Source organism: Oncorhynchus gorbuscha, linkage group LG24, assembly GCF_021184085.1.
Source record: "Oncorhynchus gorbuscha isolate QuinsamMale2020 ecotype Even-year linkage group LG24, OgorEven_v1.0, whole genome shotgun sequence".
Lineage (NCBI taxonomy): Eukaryota > Metazoa > Chordata > Actinopteri > Salmoniformes > Salmonidae > Oncorhynchus > Oncorhynchus gorbuscha.
The window spans coordinates 3397948-3416600 of NC_060196.1; the positions used below are offsets into that span (position 1 = coordinate 3397948).

An 18653-nucleotide genomic window follows, 5' to 3' on the forward strand; every position below is an offset into this window, starting at 1 on the left:
GATCTTTGGCCACCGATAGAGAGAGAGGGAGTGGAGACACATTCACTTGTCAAGATGTCACTCATTAAGCAACTAGCTCTGATAAAGGACCCTTTAGATTTCTACCTTTCAACCCGACAGTGACACTGACTCAATGAGGAGGACTGCTGGCGAGGGAACAGGAGGAGGAGGCCACCTTTACTGCTTCCTTTCAGCCTTGAGATGACAGTCAGTCCCCCTGATCTGTCACAACAGCCTTTTGGTCTACCGCCCTATCACGACATAGCTCTTTCCTTGGTATGTCCCTTTGATTGGCTGTATTGACCTGGTCTCTTTGATTGTGGGGCTGAATGTCTCGGTGTTATCTCTGACAGGCCAGTGGCGGTGCAAGTGGGGAGGGCTTGCTGTCTACCGGCTGCTGTCAAACGTCTGCCGTTAACACAGTCTGACCTCTGGAGAGATCTGAAGAGCACCCGCTGGTGAGATCCACTTTGAATATGACTCAAAGAGAGAGGGAGACAGAAAGAGAGGGGGGAGATGGGTAGAAGAGGAAAGGAAGAGAGTAGAGAGAGAACGTTTTAGAGCATAATGTTTACTGTAAAAAAACAACAACAAAAAAATGGTTTTGTTCATTATCTACTTCACTTTGGCAATGTAAACATGTTTCCCATGCCAATATATCCCCTTAAATTGAATTGAAAGAAAGAGTGTAGAGAGAGAGAGCGAGAGAGTAAAACAAGAGTCAGCCCTCTAATTAGCGGTCTCTTATATTGACGTGAGGCCATGACAACTGAAGCCCGGGATGATAACGTACTTTAACCTCCCACCATACTTTATTCAAAGAGTAATCTCACTTGAACCCAAACCTAAACCTGGCTTTATCCACCCTCCATTAGCATTTACTGAAGGATTTATCTTTGAATACTAGTATGACAAGGTCAGGGTTGGGGAGTAACAGATTACATGAAACTGATTACAAAACAACTGCAACTGTAATTGGTTACTTTACCAGAAAATAATGCAATCCAATAACTGATACTTCTGGAAAAACTAGATGATTACTTCTAGGATTACTTTTAAATTCAGAAAGAATGTTTGAGAAAATAAAATCAGATTTGAAAAAAGTTCAAGTTTATTACGCCTGAACGAGTCTGACCACAAGTCCGAGACCACCATGATGACACACCAAACGTGTTCCATGGATCACAGGAAAAGATCAGGAACAGGCTTTTGTAGTTACGGTCCAAAGCTCTGTCTTTCCAATGGTCTGCTTGAATAAACACTTTGAGGTAAGAACGACAGCATACAGATCCAACCTACTACAGATATCTACATCGTGCATTAGTATGAATCACACTGCTGCTCTCTCAATAGATATGTTGTGCCTTGTGGATTGTGGTTGTTGTGGGTGGCTGTTCACAACTGTACAGTGTATGTGTATATGTGTACTTTAACCCAATTATGTTTGAATTGAAGAAGCTTGTTCTGCTCATCATGTATTGTTTTTGTGCCCAGTGGACAGCCAGTGATAAATGTGCTCTTGCAACAGCTGCATCGTGCGGATCCCAGCCTATGGACTAAAAGTTTGAGGGAGTTCCTCCCTTCTAAACTATGCCGTGACATTGTACGCCATACTGTCAACAACCAGCTGAATTTAAGAAGACCAACGAGCGGGGCTTTTATTGCTCAATATAATTTGTTCTGATAAAAATAGAAAATGTCCATAGGCCTAACGGACACGTGCTCAAACTCGCACACTTTCGATAGACTTCAAATGATCAAGATATCAATGTGTCACCAAAACAACAATATGTTTATAGCAAATGCAGCATTCTTGTCATGTCATTCCATGAGAGCGACATCTACTTTTCAACTCGAAGCAGTGAGCCCAATCAGTCCTCCAAGACAACTAAATCACAAACTGAGTAAAGCTAGTAAGCCCTTCGTTTTTGGGTTATGCTCAGGTAAAACAATCTAGCTGATCTATATGTCCAAGTCCTATTCTTGAAAATCAAGGGGTATTAAATGAATTGGAATGACTGGAAATCTGCCAGACTTTTTAATGTAAAGATACAGTCTAATCACATTATTATCTGTAGTGGAAAGTAATTAGTTAGAAGAAGCCTACATAACAAAGCATCAAAACATCCATTTCTGGGCAGTTATGTAAACCAACAGTGATTGATCCTGCAATAAATGTGGTTAAATTGGTAATATTCATTTTTTGTATTCTTCTAATGCCTGTTAAGGGAAGTTAATCAAAAAGTAACTGAACAATCAGATTACGTTACTGAGTTTGGGTAATCCCAAAATTACATAACTGATTAGAATTTTGGACAGGTAACTAGTCCCCTGTGGCTCAGTTGGTAGAGCATGGCACTTGCAACGCCGGGGTTGTGGGTTCGTTTCCTATGGGGGACCAGGACAAATTAAAATGTATCCACTCGATAAGAGCGTCTGTTAAAGAACTAAAATGTAAATTACATTTAGAAAGTACCGAACCCTGGACAAGGTAAATAGAAAAGTATAGATTATCATCTGGAAGCCACACCTGGGATTAAAATCCATTCTTTCCTTCTGACACGGACTCTACAGGGACGGTTGAGCTAATGTGATTAGCATGAGGTTGTAAGTAACAGGAACATTTCCCAGGACATATACATCTCTGATATTGGCAGAAAGCTTACATTCTTGTTAATCTAACTGCACTGTCCAATTTACAGTAGCTATTACAGTGAAAGAATACCATGCTATTGTTTGAGGAGAGTGCACAGTAATGAACTTGAAAAGTTATTAATAAACAAATTAGGCAGTCTTGATACATTTTGAACAGAAATGCAATGGTTCATTGGATCCGTCTAAAACTTTGCACATACACTGCTAGTGGCCAAAATCTAAATTGCACCTAGGCTGGAATAATACATGATGGCTTTTCTCTTACATTTCAAAGATGGTAAAAAAATAAAAAAATAAAAAAGTAGTTTTTTCTTTGTATTATCTTTCACCAGATCTAATGTGTTATATTCTCCTACATTAATTTCACATTTCCACAAACTTCAAAGTGTTTCATTTGAAATGGTATCAAGAATATGCTGGTTCACTCCAGATTTGACAGATTTGACAGACACCCAGGTGAAAAGCCCTGAGTCGTTGTCGTGCCCAAAAAAGTGCCACGTCACCCCATTTACACATGAGGATTATTGACGGGGACGATTAAACTCGGGGAGGACTGTCAGTGCATCAGCAGTAGCTACATAATTGGAGCAATGATTCCCTTGGGTCACAAGGAGAGATGACTGTAGAAATAGAGCGCCTAGGGAATGGCTATAACTAGACAATGACCGGTACATTGGAAGGACAGGCACTGTAATGACTGGTATATTGCGCGGTGCTTAAGCATACGTACCATTGAGCCATGTCTTGCACTCTGACGCTTGTCCAGCGAAGGAACGTGATGCTAATGTCAACACCACTTGATGTGAATTACAGCTAGACACGATGTAGGGCTTTTTTCCTGCACCATCTCCTCCACACTATAAAGCGAAGAGAGGAGAGGAGTGTGAAAGCACGCCTTGCCCCTGTGTCTCTGCTGCTTTGCCAGGGGGTTGGAGGTTGAGCATATTGATCAGTACCCCTCCCTGCTACTTTGTACTCATCCTGGATCTAATACGTATTTCTCCACACCTTCGATGGTGTCACTTGAATGATAGTATAAAGGCTGGTGCGTGTGCATGCCTGTCAGTGTTTGCGGGGCGACCATTTTAAAACGTTGATTAAAGCAACAAAGTAAAAAAGCTCTGTATTTGAATACATGTTATGGCGTCTTCATGGAAAGGACTGGACACGGCCCATTTCTATACTTTGCCGAGAGGAGCTTCTCCATTGTTCGTCACGGTATTGTGCATCACACATCACAGAACCCAATCAAATCCCCTCTTCATGATCTGAAGATTACTATGACGCACACACACAATGAAAACCGCATTACATGTTTGTAACATCACAGAGGCCAGACGTAGAGATAAATGAGCCTATGATTACACACACAAGGGCTCTACTACAATCTACAGGCTGCTGTCCTATCGTCGTAGACCATAGAGGATGCTGGGTAATCGGTTTGATTCCGACAAGAAGCTCCTGCTCTCGATATTAGTTTGGTGTTCCGTGTCTCCGAGCTTCTTCAACAAGGTAAGTGAGCACTAGAATGCGAGACAGACAACGCACAACAATGCATACAAACAATATTGTGTTTGTTCCCATCTGCTTTCATTCGTCTCTCTCGGCCTCTATCTCAGCCTGTCGTTATCTCTTCTCCCCCTCTACTTTGATAAGTGCCCTCTGATGCGCTGCACTTTGCGAAATAATTGGCCACAGATCTGTTCACGAACCCTCGTCTCTCGGTCGCTCTCTCTCTTCGCCTCCAATTTGAGTCTTTGCGGGTTGTAGGCTTTTGGTCTGTTATTCTGGATCTGTCGTCTGAGTTCACTGTGAATCTTCTCTATCAATTACTGAAGGTTGTCTTGTAGTCTAAATAGGTTTTGTTTGTGCAATTTGCGTAATTTGAGTTACGAGGGAAAATGTACTCTGAAGAAATAATATCTATTATGCAAGAAACACTATTTCATAAAGGTTATGAATCATGCAATCATGAGGTCGCTGGCTCAAATGATGTCTAAATTTACAAACCTACGAAGGCAGCCTACGAGGAGTACGGAATATCTTTCCCAGTCCCTAAAATCATTTTATCCAGCAATACGTTGTGTTGGATGGAGTGGAATCATCTGAATACACTTCTTGGGGGGGGGGGGGGGGGGGTCTTTACATGTAGAGGTTTAATTGAACAAGTGGGGACATGATCGGAATGTACAATCTAATGCCCATGGGATTCAGCTATACACAGAGGAAATCTGGGTAATTCTGGGTAACCCGTCACCCTTGACAACAAGGCCTGGGGGCAGATCACTCACTCAGTCTCCATCTCCACTCTACCTCTTACCATTCCATCTGCTCTGTCCGTCCTCTCATGTATTCACCATTGCAGCTGCACCGGGGCTCATCTCGGAACGCACATCTCAGACAACTTGGAAGCCGGAGGCAAAGGGAAATCATCCCAGTATGAAATGTAACACTCTGCTCCTCCTGGAATATTAAGGGATTCATCTAGAAAATCTGCTTCATTAGTTTTCCTATCTCGTCCTCCTCTCCTTTCCCCTTCAATGGCCAACCTAACCCCTTGCAGTGGACATAAAGATAGCACACATCAGGCCAATTTAAGACGCCAAGGATTTTATTTGATGTTTACCTAGTGGTCTGTCAAATAACTGCCTTTTTCGCGACCGACGCTAGAAGCTGTGACGTGCTCGCCTTTGGAATGAATTGCCAGCTGCATATGACTTGTAAAATGCTGGTTGCTCATCTGTAAACACAGCCTCACAAATGCACCCCCACACACACATTATTCCACATTTCCAAATCGCTCTTTTTCTTTTCTATCACCAAAAATGTGACATTAAATTACTGGAGCTTTGGCTGATCGGCTCCCATTTGCACCCGCGGGGCTGATGCGGGGTGTCAACTCGTGTTTGGGGTCACGGCTGTACCACCTACACACTGGCTAATGAGACCAAGACAAGCAGCTAGCGCTGTACAAGCTGAGCCCAGCCCAGCAGAGCAACACGTCTAGTATGTTACAGCACTACAGGGGAACTGGATCGCTGGAGCCAGAGGGAAGAGAAAGATCTGGAACCACTGTACTGTAGCTACTGCTGCTGTGAAAACCACTAATAAAGAGGAAAGACGAGAAGGACAACTCAAAAAAGGGTTGAAAAAGACAAGTCAAAAAGGGGGGAGAAAAGAAGTCGACATTTTAGAAATGTAAATATTGTCTCTCCCTTCAGATTCGTACATACCAAAGTCTCTTTTGAGAGCAGTACTCAGTCAACCCACTGGGCATAGACGTCAATTCAACGTCTATTCCACGTTGGTTCAGTGTAATTAGATTGCAATTATGTGGAAAAAACAGTGTGTGCCCAGTGGGAAAGTCCTTAATTGTACTCTGTAGGGCGAGTGAGGAGACAGAGAGGAATCTAGAGGAGACTAGAGGGGGAGACTATTGTATTGTAAAACATCTAGAGGAGTAGATTAGAGGAAACTAGAGGACACTAGAAGAGGAGACAATTAGAGGAGGAGACTAGATGAGTGGACAACTAGGGGAAGAGACTAGAGGAGGAGACGAGAAGAGGAGACAACTAAAGGAGGAGACTAGAGGAGACTAGACTAGAGACTAAAGGAAACTAGTGGAGGAGACTAGAGGAGGAGACAACTAGAGGAGACTAGTGGAAACTAGTGGAGGAGGCTAGAGGAAACTAGTGGAGGAGGCTAGAGGAGGCGACTGGAGGAGGAGACTAGAGGAAACTAGTGGAGGAGGCTAGAGGAGGCGACTGGAGGAGGAGACTAGAGGAAACTAGTGGAGGAGACTAGAAACTAGTGGAGGAGACTAGAAGAGGAGTAGACTAGATGAGACTAGTGGAGGAGACTAGAAGAGGAGACAACTAGAGGAGGAGACTAGAGGAAACTAGGAGGAGGAGACTAGAGGAGGAGTAGACTAGAGAACTAGTTGAGACTAGAAGAGGAAACTCGAGGAGGAGACTCGAGGAGGAGACAACTAGAGGAGGAGACAACTAGAGGAGGACACTAGCGGAGGTGACAACTAGAGGAGGACACTAGAGGAGGAGACTAGATTAGAGACTAAAGGAAACTAGTGGAGGAGACAAATAGAGGAGACTAGTGGAGGAGGCTAGAGGAAACTAGTGGAGGAGGCTAGAGGAAACTAGTGGAGGAGACTAGAAGAGGAGACAACTAGAGGAGGAGACTAGAAGAGGAGACAACTAGAGGAGTAGACTAGAGGAGTAGACTAGAGGAGGAGACTAGAGGAGGAGACAACTAGAGGAAGAGACTAGAGGAAACTAGTGGAGGAGACTAGAGGAGTAGACTAGAGACTAGAGGAAACTAGTGCTGGAGACAGAGGAGGAGAGTGGTGGAGACTAGAAGAGGAGACTAGAGGTATGAGGGAATGATCTGAAAGGCAAAGGAGGGCCTGTCCTGAAGCAGACCAGACAGCTTGGCCACACACACACACAATTGAAGGATCCTCAAAGGAGGAAGGGGAGGACCATCCTCCTCAGTGAATTTCATAAAAATAAAATTAGTAAACCATCAAACTAAAAAAAAGTTTTTAGATAAAATGATACTGAACATAATCACGTCACCAAATAATTGAATAAAACACATTATTTTGCAATGGTCTACAGTAGCCTCAACAGCAGCAGCCTCAACAGCACTCCATGATGTAGCCGGATGCCAGCTAGCTTCCGTCCTCCTCTGGGTACATTGAGTTCAATACAAAACCTAGGTGGCTCATGGTTCTCACCCCTTTCCAAAGACATACACAGTAATTATGACAACTTCCGGAGGACATCCTCCAAACTATCAGAGCTCTTGCAGCATGAACTGACATGTTGTCCACCCAATCAAAGCTAGCACTGCAGTGCATAAAAAGTGGTGAGTAGTTGACTCAAATAGAGAGAAAGTCAATAGTTGAACACATTTTTTAACCAATTAATTTCTTCCAAAATGAAGAAGAAGCAACACATACACACATACGAGAGAGAGAGGATACTTGTTTTTCACATTCAGTTACTTAGCTAACAAATGCAGCTAGCTAGTTTTGCTAACTCAAACGCCCTGTTAAAACAGAGAGATGCTATGTTAGCTAGCTGACTATCACTATCCAACAACACTGGAACTCTTCCAAGTCAAGTTAAGCTTTTGGTTTTTACTCATTTATTGCCACCGTTGCCCGCCGGTGTAAATGCTAAACTGCTTACTGACTGTACATTGTAACGTTACTGCATGTAGCGGGTTTACTGACATGTTAATTCTATTAGCTATGTTGACTATGATGTTACTTTAGCTAATATGGTGACAATGATGTAGGCTGTGTTTAGAGGTTAAGACATGGTTTGGTTTGGAAAGTTGATGTGTTGTGCCTTAAAGTCCACAAGTGAAGGGAAAAGCTGAGAGGAGGGGAGCGCATAGATACGAGAAGGACTACAACGTGGCTGTTATGAAAGTGAACTGTGCTTATGCTGAACAGGGGTGTATTCATTCCACCGATTCGGTTGAAAAATATTTCTTAAACGGAAGCAAACGCAACAAAGCAGAGTTAAACATAATAGAAACTCTCATTTGCAACTGTTGGACTAATGATTACACCCTATATCAGCTAGATGAAGGCAAGAGTGTGCAAGGCGGTATTGAATGTGTCACTGTCTGTCACCTCTTGTCACCTTTTCTCTGGACCTGTGTGCACCTACATTGTAAACTTTCCTTCAAAGGCTATGTTGTAGCAACCTCATGATGGGTATAGGGAAAATTCCAGTATCATGTAGTAGCCTAAACCTATTGCTGTTACACTGAACAGGGCGAATGGAATCTGAATGACAGTAATCCAATATGCTGTAATAGAAATAAGGTCATGCTCATGAGAAAAAAAATCTTAAATGGCCCCCATAACAACCGCCACTGACACGCGCACGTCTCTCTGACTATTTTGAGTGAATGGAAGTGTTGTGAGTGAGAACCCTGACAGGATGTCAGGCCCAAGTCAGGAGACAGTCTCCACAGCAAGGCAGAATATTCTGTCTGATCTGCCTTTTATTCTGCTGCAATATTCCCTCTAAACTGCGCGTGTCCGTGGCGTAAAGAGACGCAAGAGATTGAATTTCACTGAATTCTCCACATTGGTTTCCATGCGCTATATAGATCAATGTTTTTCTCTGTGATCGAATCAATATTATATCGGCCCCTTTTCAACGCAACAAACCAAAACAAATGTAACTTCGTAAGATTGAGTCTGTGATTTCGTTGTAGGCAGAGCACAGAGCGTAATGGAGTATTCTTTTGACAGGTAGCCCACAAGCGGTCCTTCAATCACCTGCAGCAAATGCGCATTTCAGATCAGAGGGCAGAGCCGCACATGTGCACATTTGTTGATATTTTTGACTAGTTATAGCGAGTTATTAGCCAAGTTATAGGTAAGTATTGGTCAGCAATGGGGAGTTACTGCTTCCTACAAGAACACAAATCGTGTAAGCTACATTTCAAGTTGTCTTTTAAAACTGAGTCAGGTAAAAATCTTGTTTATGCCTTAATTAATGGGGTAGTGTTGTATTTGTACACAGGATTGAATATGGAAATAAGCCAATAGGCTTACATGCTATAATTCTCTGTATGGTATTATATTTTGTAATGTGATTTCTTGTGGTTTCTTGTATCATACATAGTGCATAGTGTAAAACTGTTTTTAAAAGCCTGATGCAGTGTAGGCCTGCATTGCACACAACCTATAGGCTACTGTAGGCTATATCATAGAAATCAAAAGCTATTTCCATGTGAAAAAGTTAAGATTGGTTTTGTTAGTAGGCCGCTTATATACGCCTACATTATGCTCAAATAGCCCCAATAGCTTATTGGCTAAAAATTTTAAAGGTACAGCCTCAGTGTTCACTGTAAACTTGGGCCAGAAGTTGCACAGAATTCTGCTCAGAAGACCTGGAATTTGCTCAGTGCCCCAAAGAATTAGAGGGAACATTGTTCTACTGTATTCTGATGTTTTAAGAAATGGAATAAAGGATGATGCTGGTATACTTGTATGGATGGTCGGATTTTACGATCAGGTTTGAAAGGAGAGGTTATAATGCACATCCAATTAGTAGCTGTCCCAAAGAAAACAAAAAGACCAAGATGATCTTGTCTCAATAAGGTTCATGACTCCTCCCATTTGTGAGCAGTAAACAATGAAATTCACTTTATTTTCATCCCTCAACAAAGACAGACCAAAGAACCAGACCATTCTATAAACCCATAGGCTCCAAAGCTGCCTAGACAATGAACCCGCCCAACCACTCCCAGATATAGCTGTAACACAGCTTATGCCTTTACCAGGCATCTATAAAATATCTTTATGTCAAGGCGTTAGCTTGTGTGGCCACGAACGATTCGACATTCATTTTTAACAGAACTCTACCACTTGGGATACGCGACTGACTGCTTGACATGAACCGTGTCTAACCAAGTCTTACACGGTGAAGGTATTGTAGAGTTTAAACAGTGTTGGGGCTCACATAGGTGGAGTCTTCCATCAATATTACATGAAGAAGGAAGGAACTAGCTTGCATCGTTTCGATTCCAGGCTTGAGGGGTTGTTAGCAAGTTGCTAACTTGCTATATTCTTTTACAGAACAGTTGGATGGTCCTTCTGTAGCTCAGTTGGTAGAGCATGGCGCTTGTAACGCCAGGGTAGTGGGTTCGATCCCCGGGACCACCCATACGTAGAATGTATGCACACATGACTGTAAGTCGCTTTGGATAAAAGCGTCTGCTAAATGGCATATATTACAATATTACAATTACTCTACAGTACCTGAGGCTCAGGAAGAGTGAAACAAACCTATTTTTCTAACCTGAGTGAAGTGTGTTGTCTCTTTTTCAACTAACAGTTTATATACTTTTATGTTCTCATGTGTAGGTGTGAAATACATTTGTTGTGACATCGGCAGTATGACAACATAGAATCCCTACAATGGATATGATATAACCACAAATCAGAAGCATAGAGGGCCTGAATGTATTGTAGGTGTATGAAGCTGTGAGATACACGTTTACATAAGCTAGGTGACCATGTGGCATCTGTAACGCCCTTTATAAACTGGGTGGTTCAAGCCCCGAATGCCGTGGCATATCAGAACGTATATCAGAACGTACACCACGGGTATGACAAAACATGTATTGGTACTGTTGTAGTTACATTGATACGCAGTTCACAATAGCAATAAGGTACCTCAGGGGTTGGTGGTACATTGCCAATATGCTAAAGGCTGTATCTTGTCACTCTGCGTTCCGTCGTGCTTAAGAACAGCCCGTAGCTGTGGTATATTGGCCATATACAACACCCCCTCGGGCCTTATTGCTTAAATAGAACTCATACAATAGCTATGATGACGCTGTTCCAGATCTTTCTATTCCCTCTGGTTCCAGTGCTCCAGGTAGTGCCGTCACAGTGCTGTAGTGGTAGCTAGTGTATAGAATCCATACAACAGCTATGACATCATCGTGGAGTAAGGAACCCATCGCCTTAATAGCCAATTAATCCTTCATAGCCAGTATCCAAGGGAAGCCTAAAGTGTTTTATATTGGAGAACCCATTAGATGATTTCAAGACGGTTTAAAAAGGGTTCCGAACCAGAAGACCCAGACCGACCAACATTCAGAATTCCATGTCTAGAGCTATCCCCATTCTCATTGATCTCTGGGTATGTATTCTCATGGGAAGATCACCAAAGGCCTCGCTCTTGTTTTCAAATCTCCTTCGACCCAGTTCATACCACACAGACAGAACTCAATGTGAAGGCCTATGACTTCACTTCAAATGCGTAACATGATAGATCACCCATACTTAAGGCCTCCCAACTTCTGTTCTCTACCGCCCTGCAAGTGTTTGCAGCGCAGCCAGATAAACAAAACCACACACAAAACAAAAACCCTTCGGCACGCACAGCAAAGAAAACAACAATTTGAGGCATTGCCCATTCGCCCCCCACACACTCCTTTCCCAGCACACACCCTCCCCCTCAGCCCCTTCACACACTTAGCGATTTACTTACATTGTCGCGGGCCTTGTCTCTCACATCGTAGACGGTGAGCTTGACTAGCGTCTCTGGGCTGGCAGGGTACTCCGGAGGGAAGGTCACCCCTGTCAGGAACAACGGGTCTCTGCTACCCTGAGAGAGGATGAGAAGGAACATGAGAGAGAGCGTGAGAGAGAGGGAGAAATAATATTACATTTGAAATGTCTTCATTCTTTTGGAAGGCTTGTAAGTGTAATGTTTACTGCTCATTTTTTATTGTTTATTTCACTTTTGTTTATTATCTATTTCACTTGCTATGTCAATGTAAACATATGTTTCCCATGCCAATAAAGCAGATTAATTGAAATTGAAAAGGAGAGTGTGTGGGTGGGGGGGAGAGGTGGAGAGAAATAGAGAGGGATGAGTGAGCCAACAGCTGTGCTCAGTCTGCTTCCCTACTGCTCCTGGGTGTTAGCGCAATGAATGGAAGTCTATGGGTAGACTTCATAGATTTCCAGTCTTTGCGCTAATGCTAGTTAGCATTGGTTCGCAAAACATCCTGTAATTTACATACTGGACACAAAGACATACAGTGCCTTGCGAAAGTATTCGTTTAAAGTTTGAGACTATCACAGTGCAGGTGCATTTATACGGAGACTTGATTACACACAGGTGGATTGTATTTATCATCATTAGTCATTTAGGTCAACATTGGATCATTCAGAGATCCTCACTGAACTTCGAGAGAGTTTGCTGCACTGAAAGTAAAGGGGCTGAATAATTTTGCATGCCCAATTTTTCAGTTTTTGATTTGTTAAAAAAGTTTGAAATATCCAATAAATGTCGTTCCACTTCATGATTGTGTCCCACTTGTTGTTGATTCTTCACAAAAAAATACAGTTTTATATCTTTATGTTTGAAGCCTGAAATGTGGCAAAAGGTCGCAAAGTTCAAGGGGCCGAATACTTTCGCAAGGCACTGTACAAATGGTATCCGCAAGTTCATCTGACTCTGAGGAAGTAGATAACGGGCCTTATTGCCAAAATCCCGAAGTATCCCTTTAAAATGTGTTAGGGCTAGGGGTTCCACTAGCAGAGCGCAAACTTCAAAACTATTTTTTTGAAATATTTCACTTTCATACATTCACAACTGCAATACACCAAATGAAAGCTTAACTTCTTGTTAATCTACCCATTGTGTCCGATTTCAAAAAGGCTTTACAGCGAAAGCACACCATATGATTATGTTAGGTCAGAGCCTAGTCACAAAACCACATAAAGCCATTTTCCAGCCAAAGAGAGGAATCACAAAAAGCAGAAATAGAGATAAAATGAATCACTAACCTTTGATGATCTTCACCAGATGGCACTCATAGGACGTCATGTTACACAATGCATGTATGCTTTGTTTGATAAAGTTCATATTTATATCCAAAAATCTCAGTTTACATTGGCGCGTTATGTTCAGTAATGTTGTGCCTCGAAAAAAATCGGGCGAATTTGCAGAGAGCCACATTACAGAAATACTCATCATAAACTTTGATAAAAGATACAAGCGTTATGCACAGAATTATAGATATACTTCTGTGTCAGATTTCAAAAAAGCTTTACGAAAAAAGCAAACCATGTAATAATCTGAGTACAGCGCTCAGACACAAAAACAAGCCATACAGATACCTGCCATGTTGTGGAACCAGTAAAAGTCAGAAATAGCGTTATAAATATTCACTTACCTTTGATGATCTTCATCAGAATGGACTTGCAGAAATCCCAGTTCCACAATAAATGTTTGTTTTGTTTGATAAATTCCATAATTTATGTCCAAATACCTCCTTTTGTTAGCACGTTTAGTTCACAAATCCAAACTCACGAGGCACGGGCAAGTCCAGGCCAAAGTTCAGACGAAAAGTTCAAAAAGTTATATTACAGTTCGTAGAAACATGTCAAACGATGTATAGAATCAATCTTTAGGATGTTTTAACATTAATCTTCAATAATGTTCCAACTGGAGAATTCCTTTGTCTTTAGAAATGCAATGGAATGCAGGTTGCTCTCAAGGGCGCACGCGTAATCATCTCATGGCATTCTACAAGACCTCTGGTTGAAACAGCTCTCATTCTCTCCCCCTTCACAGTAGAAGCCTCAAACAAGGTTCTAAAGACTGTTGACATCTAGTGGAAGCCTTAGGATGTGCAATATGATCCCATAGACACTGTATATTCGATAGGCAATGAGTTGAAAAACTACAAACCTCAGATTTCCCACTTCCAGGTTGGATTTTTCTCAGGTTTTCGCCTGCCATATGAGTTCTGTTATACTCAGACATCATTCAAACAGTTCTGGAAACTTTAGAGTGTTTTATATCCAAATCTACTAATAATATGCATATATTAGCTTCTGGGCCTGAGTAGCAGGCAGTTTACTCTAGGCATGCTTTTCATCCGAAAGTGAAAATGCTGCCCCCTATCCCAAACAGGTTTTAACTTAACTATTCAGAATGAATGCCTAAACTTAACCATGAAGTTGTTTTTTGTTTAAAGCCAATCCTTAACTTAACGATTATGGAGTGAATGCCAAATAAATGTGGCATTTTAAGGGCTTGGATATCTGATTCTGCAGTGAGACTGTGAGAGCTTGTCGCCATAGAGGGCTGGTACTGTACACAGACACATGGATGCATGACCTCTGCTAGCCTAAACACACAAACACACCCAGGTTCCCACAAGACCCCAAGCACAATAGCCCCCCCCTATAGGGCCCCTGGCCCGGCCAGGAGAGAGGCCTATGGAGCCTACTGTGACCTGGTATAATGTGTACTGGGTCTGTATATGCCCTGGTGTAGTGAAGCTTTGCATGTTAAAAGCAAACTGGTGTTTACATCAGGGGCTCTCTCTTCCTGTTGCCCTGCCCTGATGAGTGGCTCTGGAACGCAGGCCCCCAGGACAGGCTGGACACACAGTCAGTACCCACAAACGCGCACACACACACATAAACAAGCACATGGAGGCATCATCACACACACACACACACACTCAGAAAGCACACACACAGAAAGCACACACTCAGAAAGCACACACTCAGAAAGCACACACTCAGAAAGCACACACTCAGAAAGCACACACTCAGAAAGCACACACTCAGCCCTGGTGCATCCCGTAAACAGCCTAACGATAATCTGTCGACATGAAAAACGTCTCCACTGTCTCCAATACAGCATTCCGCCGTAGCAACGGTCGTCGGCTAGGAAAACCCAAATTGCTCAGATTAGTCACCTCAACAAAGGATCGATAGAAGCCTCCAGTCTGTTTACATGTCCCTTTATTGACTAGGAGGACATCCTTATCCAAGGTGACTAACAACTACCACATCTTAGCCTAACACAGTAAGCCCATTGATACAGTAGGGGAGTACTGGAGGGATGTAGACTGTGGAAGGACCTGTGGTTACAGATCGGCAGCCAAGACATGAGGCTACCCCAGGACATCCACGCGTTACACTCCTCTGCAAACACACACACACACCTCCTCACGAGCCAACCTATACACAAACCCCTCTCCTCCCTAGTCTACTAGATGTTTTCACCCCCTGTATTAACACCAAGCAGTGGGAAAGAGAAAACAACACTAATCCATTGGAGAGTGCTCTACTGCCATGCTCTCAGTATACAGTGTTGCTCATGCTACCATGCTCTCAGTATACAGTGTTGCTCAGTACTGCCACCCAGATACCATGCTCTCAGTATACATTGTTGCTCAGTACTGCCACCCAGATACCATGCTTTGAGGGGCATATGGGCATTCTGTAGCAGCACATTTACACACAATCTGGTACAGCCGGCAAAACAAGGGGAAATCAAAGACTTGCTGAGTGCTCACATGCGCGCGCGCACACACACACACACACACACACACACACACACACACACACACACACACACACACACACACACACACACACACACACACACACACACACACACACACACACACACACACACACACACACACACACACACCTTAAATTCCCTCGACAAGACATTCTGAACTGAATAGCCTTCTTTCATACTTACCAGCATGTTTGGCAACTCCATCTACAGCCAAATTCACACAGCAGTACAAACAGGTAGAGTGGAGGAGCAGCAGTAGTACTTCAGAGAGAAGTAGTTAGACAGTCAGTCAATGGGCCAGCCAGTCAGGCAGTATGTCTATAGCAGTAGGGGAGACAGCTGCGTATATAGACAGCGACGCCCCTCTCGGTGCCTTTGGGTTACAGACCTCCAAGGAATGGACGAGGCATTACACTATTAGAGTGTGTGTGTGGAGGGTGTGTGTGTGTGGAGGGGGAGTATCTTCCCATGGCAGGAGGCTCTCGAAGACAGTTGGCTCTCACCCATTTCCTTGACACTCATCATATTCACACACACACACACACACACACACACACACACACACACACACACACACACACACACACACACACACACACACACACACACACACACACACACACACACACACACACACACACACACACACACACACACACACACACACACACACACACACACACACACACAAACCTCGCTTCACTAGCATGACATGAAAGGCTTGTTTCATCCTACTGGGCACTTGGCACCACAGCATGCCGTCAAATCCCTTTTTTGAGAAGGCCACTCCTGGGCCCTTGGCGGTAATGGCTTTCAGAGTAAGATTTTCCCATAGACATACAGATTACAGTGGGGCCTAAATGTCACCCTCTCTGTCCTGTCGGTCTCCTCTCTCAGAGGTACAGTATATAACTCACACCACTCTGGGTGCTTAGAGACGCTGAGAGGGGATCTCCAATAGCATTTTAGTAGTGTTTACACTTGAGTCCAACATGTCTGATAAAACTGATTGATAGGACTGATTGATAGGACAGATTGCTTTGAAGTCTGTTGATATCTACTGCGTATATTTATATATTTAACTTTTTGCCCGACGTTTCAAACAAAAATAATTCAAATGAAAAAAAGGGTCTGTCCTATAGGCTTCACACTGCCCCAAGATGGACTGATGGACTGTTTAGGATAAGGAAACACCTGCTCTGTAAGAGTTCAATAACACCCTGATCACATATGTGTGTGTGTGGAGGGGGGGGTGGCGCAGTCTGTCTCCAGGCATAGCGGGAGCTGCCAGTCTGGTAAGACCCAGCTGCTGGACACCGGTGCCTCTGGGAACAACACACGGCAGCCGGCCTGTCTCCGACATATTCACACTTCATACACAGACATGAGTGTGAGCACGCACGCACGCACACACGCACTCACACACGCACACACACACACACACACACACACACACACACACACACACACACACACACACACACACACACACACACACACACACACACACACACACACACACACACACACACACAAACACACACACACACACACACACACACACACACACACACACACACACACACACACACACACACACACACACACACACACACACACACACACACACACACACACACACACAGGGCCTTTCCCCTTTTAACCGGAGAGGTCAATGAAGGAACAGCTGCAGCACTGAGGAATGATGGACAGACAGACAGACAGAGCTCAATTAAACAATGTAGTATAGGGACTCCCTATGGCTGGCCACACACACAAACTCTGTATGGTGTACTGCCAGTTTAGTGTTATTGTTCAGTCTCTTACTGTAAATCCTGATGCTATTTGTTCTTGTCTGTTATCCTTTGAAAATAAATACGAGTTGATCCCCCCCAAAAACTCCCTATCAGTGTTCAGTGATACGTAATGAATTAGAGAGACTAGTCATTCCAATACATCGACCAGTCAGATACAGAAGTTACACTGCGTCTGGTTCAATATGTACAATACCATGCGACTATAAATCCAGAGACACGTCTACAGTATGATCAGAAGAGATCTCCACGGCTACACACATACAGTATCCATACGTACCCTCCTTTTGAGAAGCCGAAAGCAACAGTCCATGTTGTTCTCAGATCCCTCTCCAAAGCAAGAGTCACATTACAGCTATGGAATCACACTAGTTCTGCAGCTGAGCCGTACTGTACTGCTAACTGCTGTACCACATCCTGTGTTTTCCAGAGTGAGTGGAGGACGAGGAATCCTTTTATTTTCTATGGAGTTTCTACAGTAAGAGACGAAGGGACTGTCTTGAAAACAGTCAATCTTCCTGTTGCTTAATCAGCTAGATAAGAGAGAGATTAAAACCCGTCTTTGTGTTCTCTCACATGAGCCCTCAGTCTGTGACGGAGAGGAGGGGGGAAGAAAGGGAAAGACGAGTGACTGATTTGTTGAGGTGTGTGTGTGTGTGTGTGTGTGTGTGTGTGTGTGTGTGTGTGTGTGTGTGTGTGTGTGTGTGTGTGTGTGTGTGTGTGTGTGTGTGTGTGTGTGTGTGTGTGTGTGTGTGTGTGTGTGTGTGTGTGTGTGTGTGTGTGATGGTAGAAAATGACCAAGTAAAAGTGAAAGTCGTAAGTCGCTCTGGATAAGAGCGTCTGCTAAATGACTTAAATGTAAATGTAAAGTCGCCCATTAAAATTGTTTTAAAAGTATTTGGTTTTAAATATACTTAAGTATCAAAAGTAAGTGTAATTGCTAAAATATACTCAAGTATTCATTTTAAATCTCAAATTCCTTATATTAAGCAAACCAGACAGCACAATTAGACTTTTAAATTGACAAATAGCCAGGGGCACACTCCAACACCATTTACATGATTTATTATTTTTACGTACTTTTAAGTACTTTACACCACTGTGTGTGTGTGTGTGTGTGTGTGTGTGTGTGTGTGTGTGTGTGTGTGTGTGTGTGTGTGTGTGTGTGTGTGTGTGTGTGTGTGTGTGTGTGTGTGTGTGTGTGTGTGTGTGTGTGTGTGTGTGTGTGTGTGTTCTAGGTGGGTATTCCAGCCCGGGACAGATGTTGCCGCCCCGAAAACACTTGTGC

General features: G+C 43.2%; 1 protein-coding gene across 4 annotated transcripts in view; it reads right to left on the minus strand.

Moving 5' to 3' along the window:
• Positions 1-18653, minus strand: part of LOC124012699 (type II inositol 3,4-bisphosphate 4-phosphatase-like) — a 235042-nt gene that overhangs the window by 176642 nt on the left and 39747 nt on the right. For 2 of the 4 annotated variants that reach the window (XM_046326580.1, XM_046326579.1), the window contains exon 4: positions 11703-11819. In XM_046326580.1, the coding sequence (XP_046182536.1) occupies positions 11703-11819 (117 nt within the window). Of the gene's footprint in view, positions 1-11702; positions 11820-15734; positions 15865-17645; positions 17902-18653 lie in introns of those variants that run through there. The other 2 variants (XM_046326581.1, XM_046326582.1) reach the window with 2 other exon arrangements.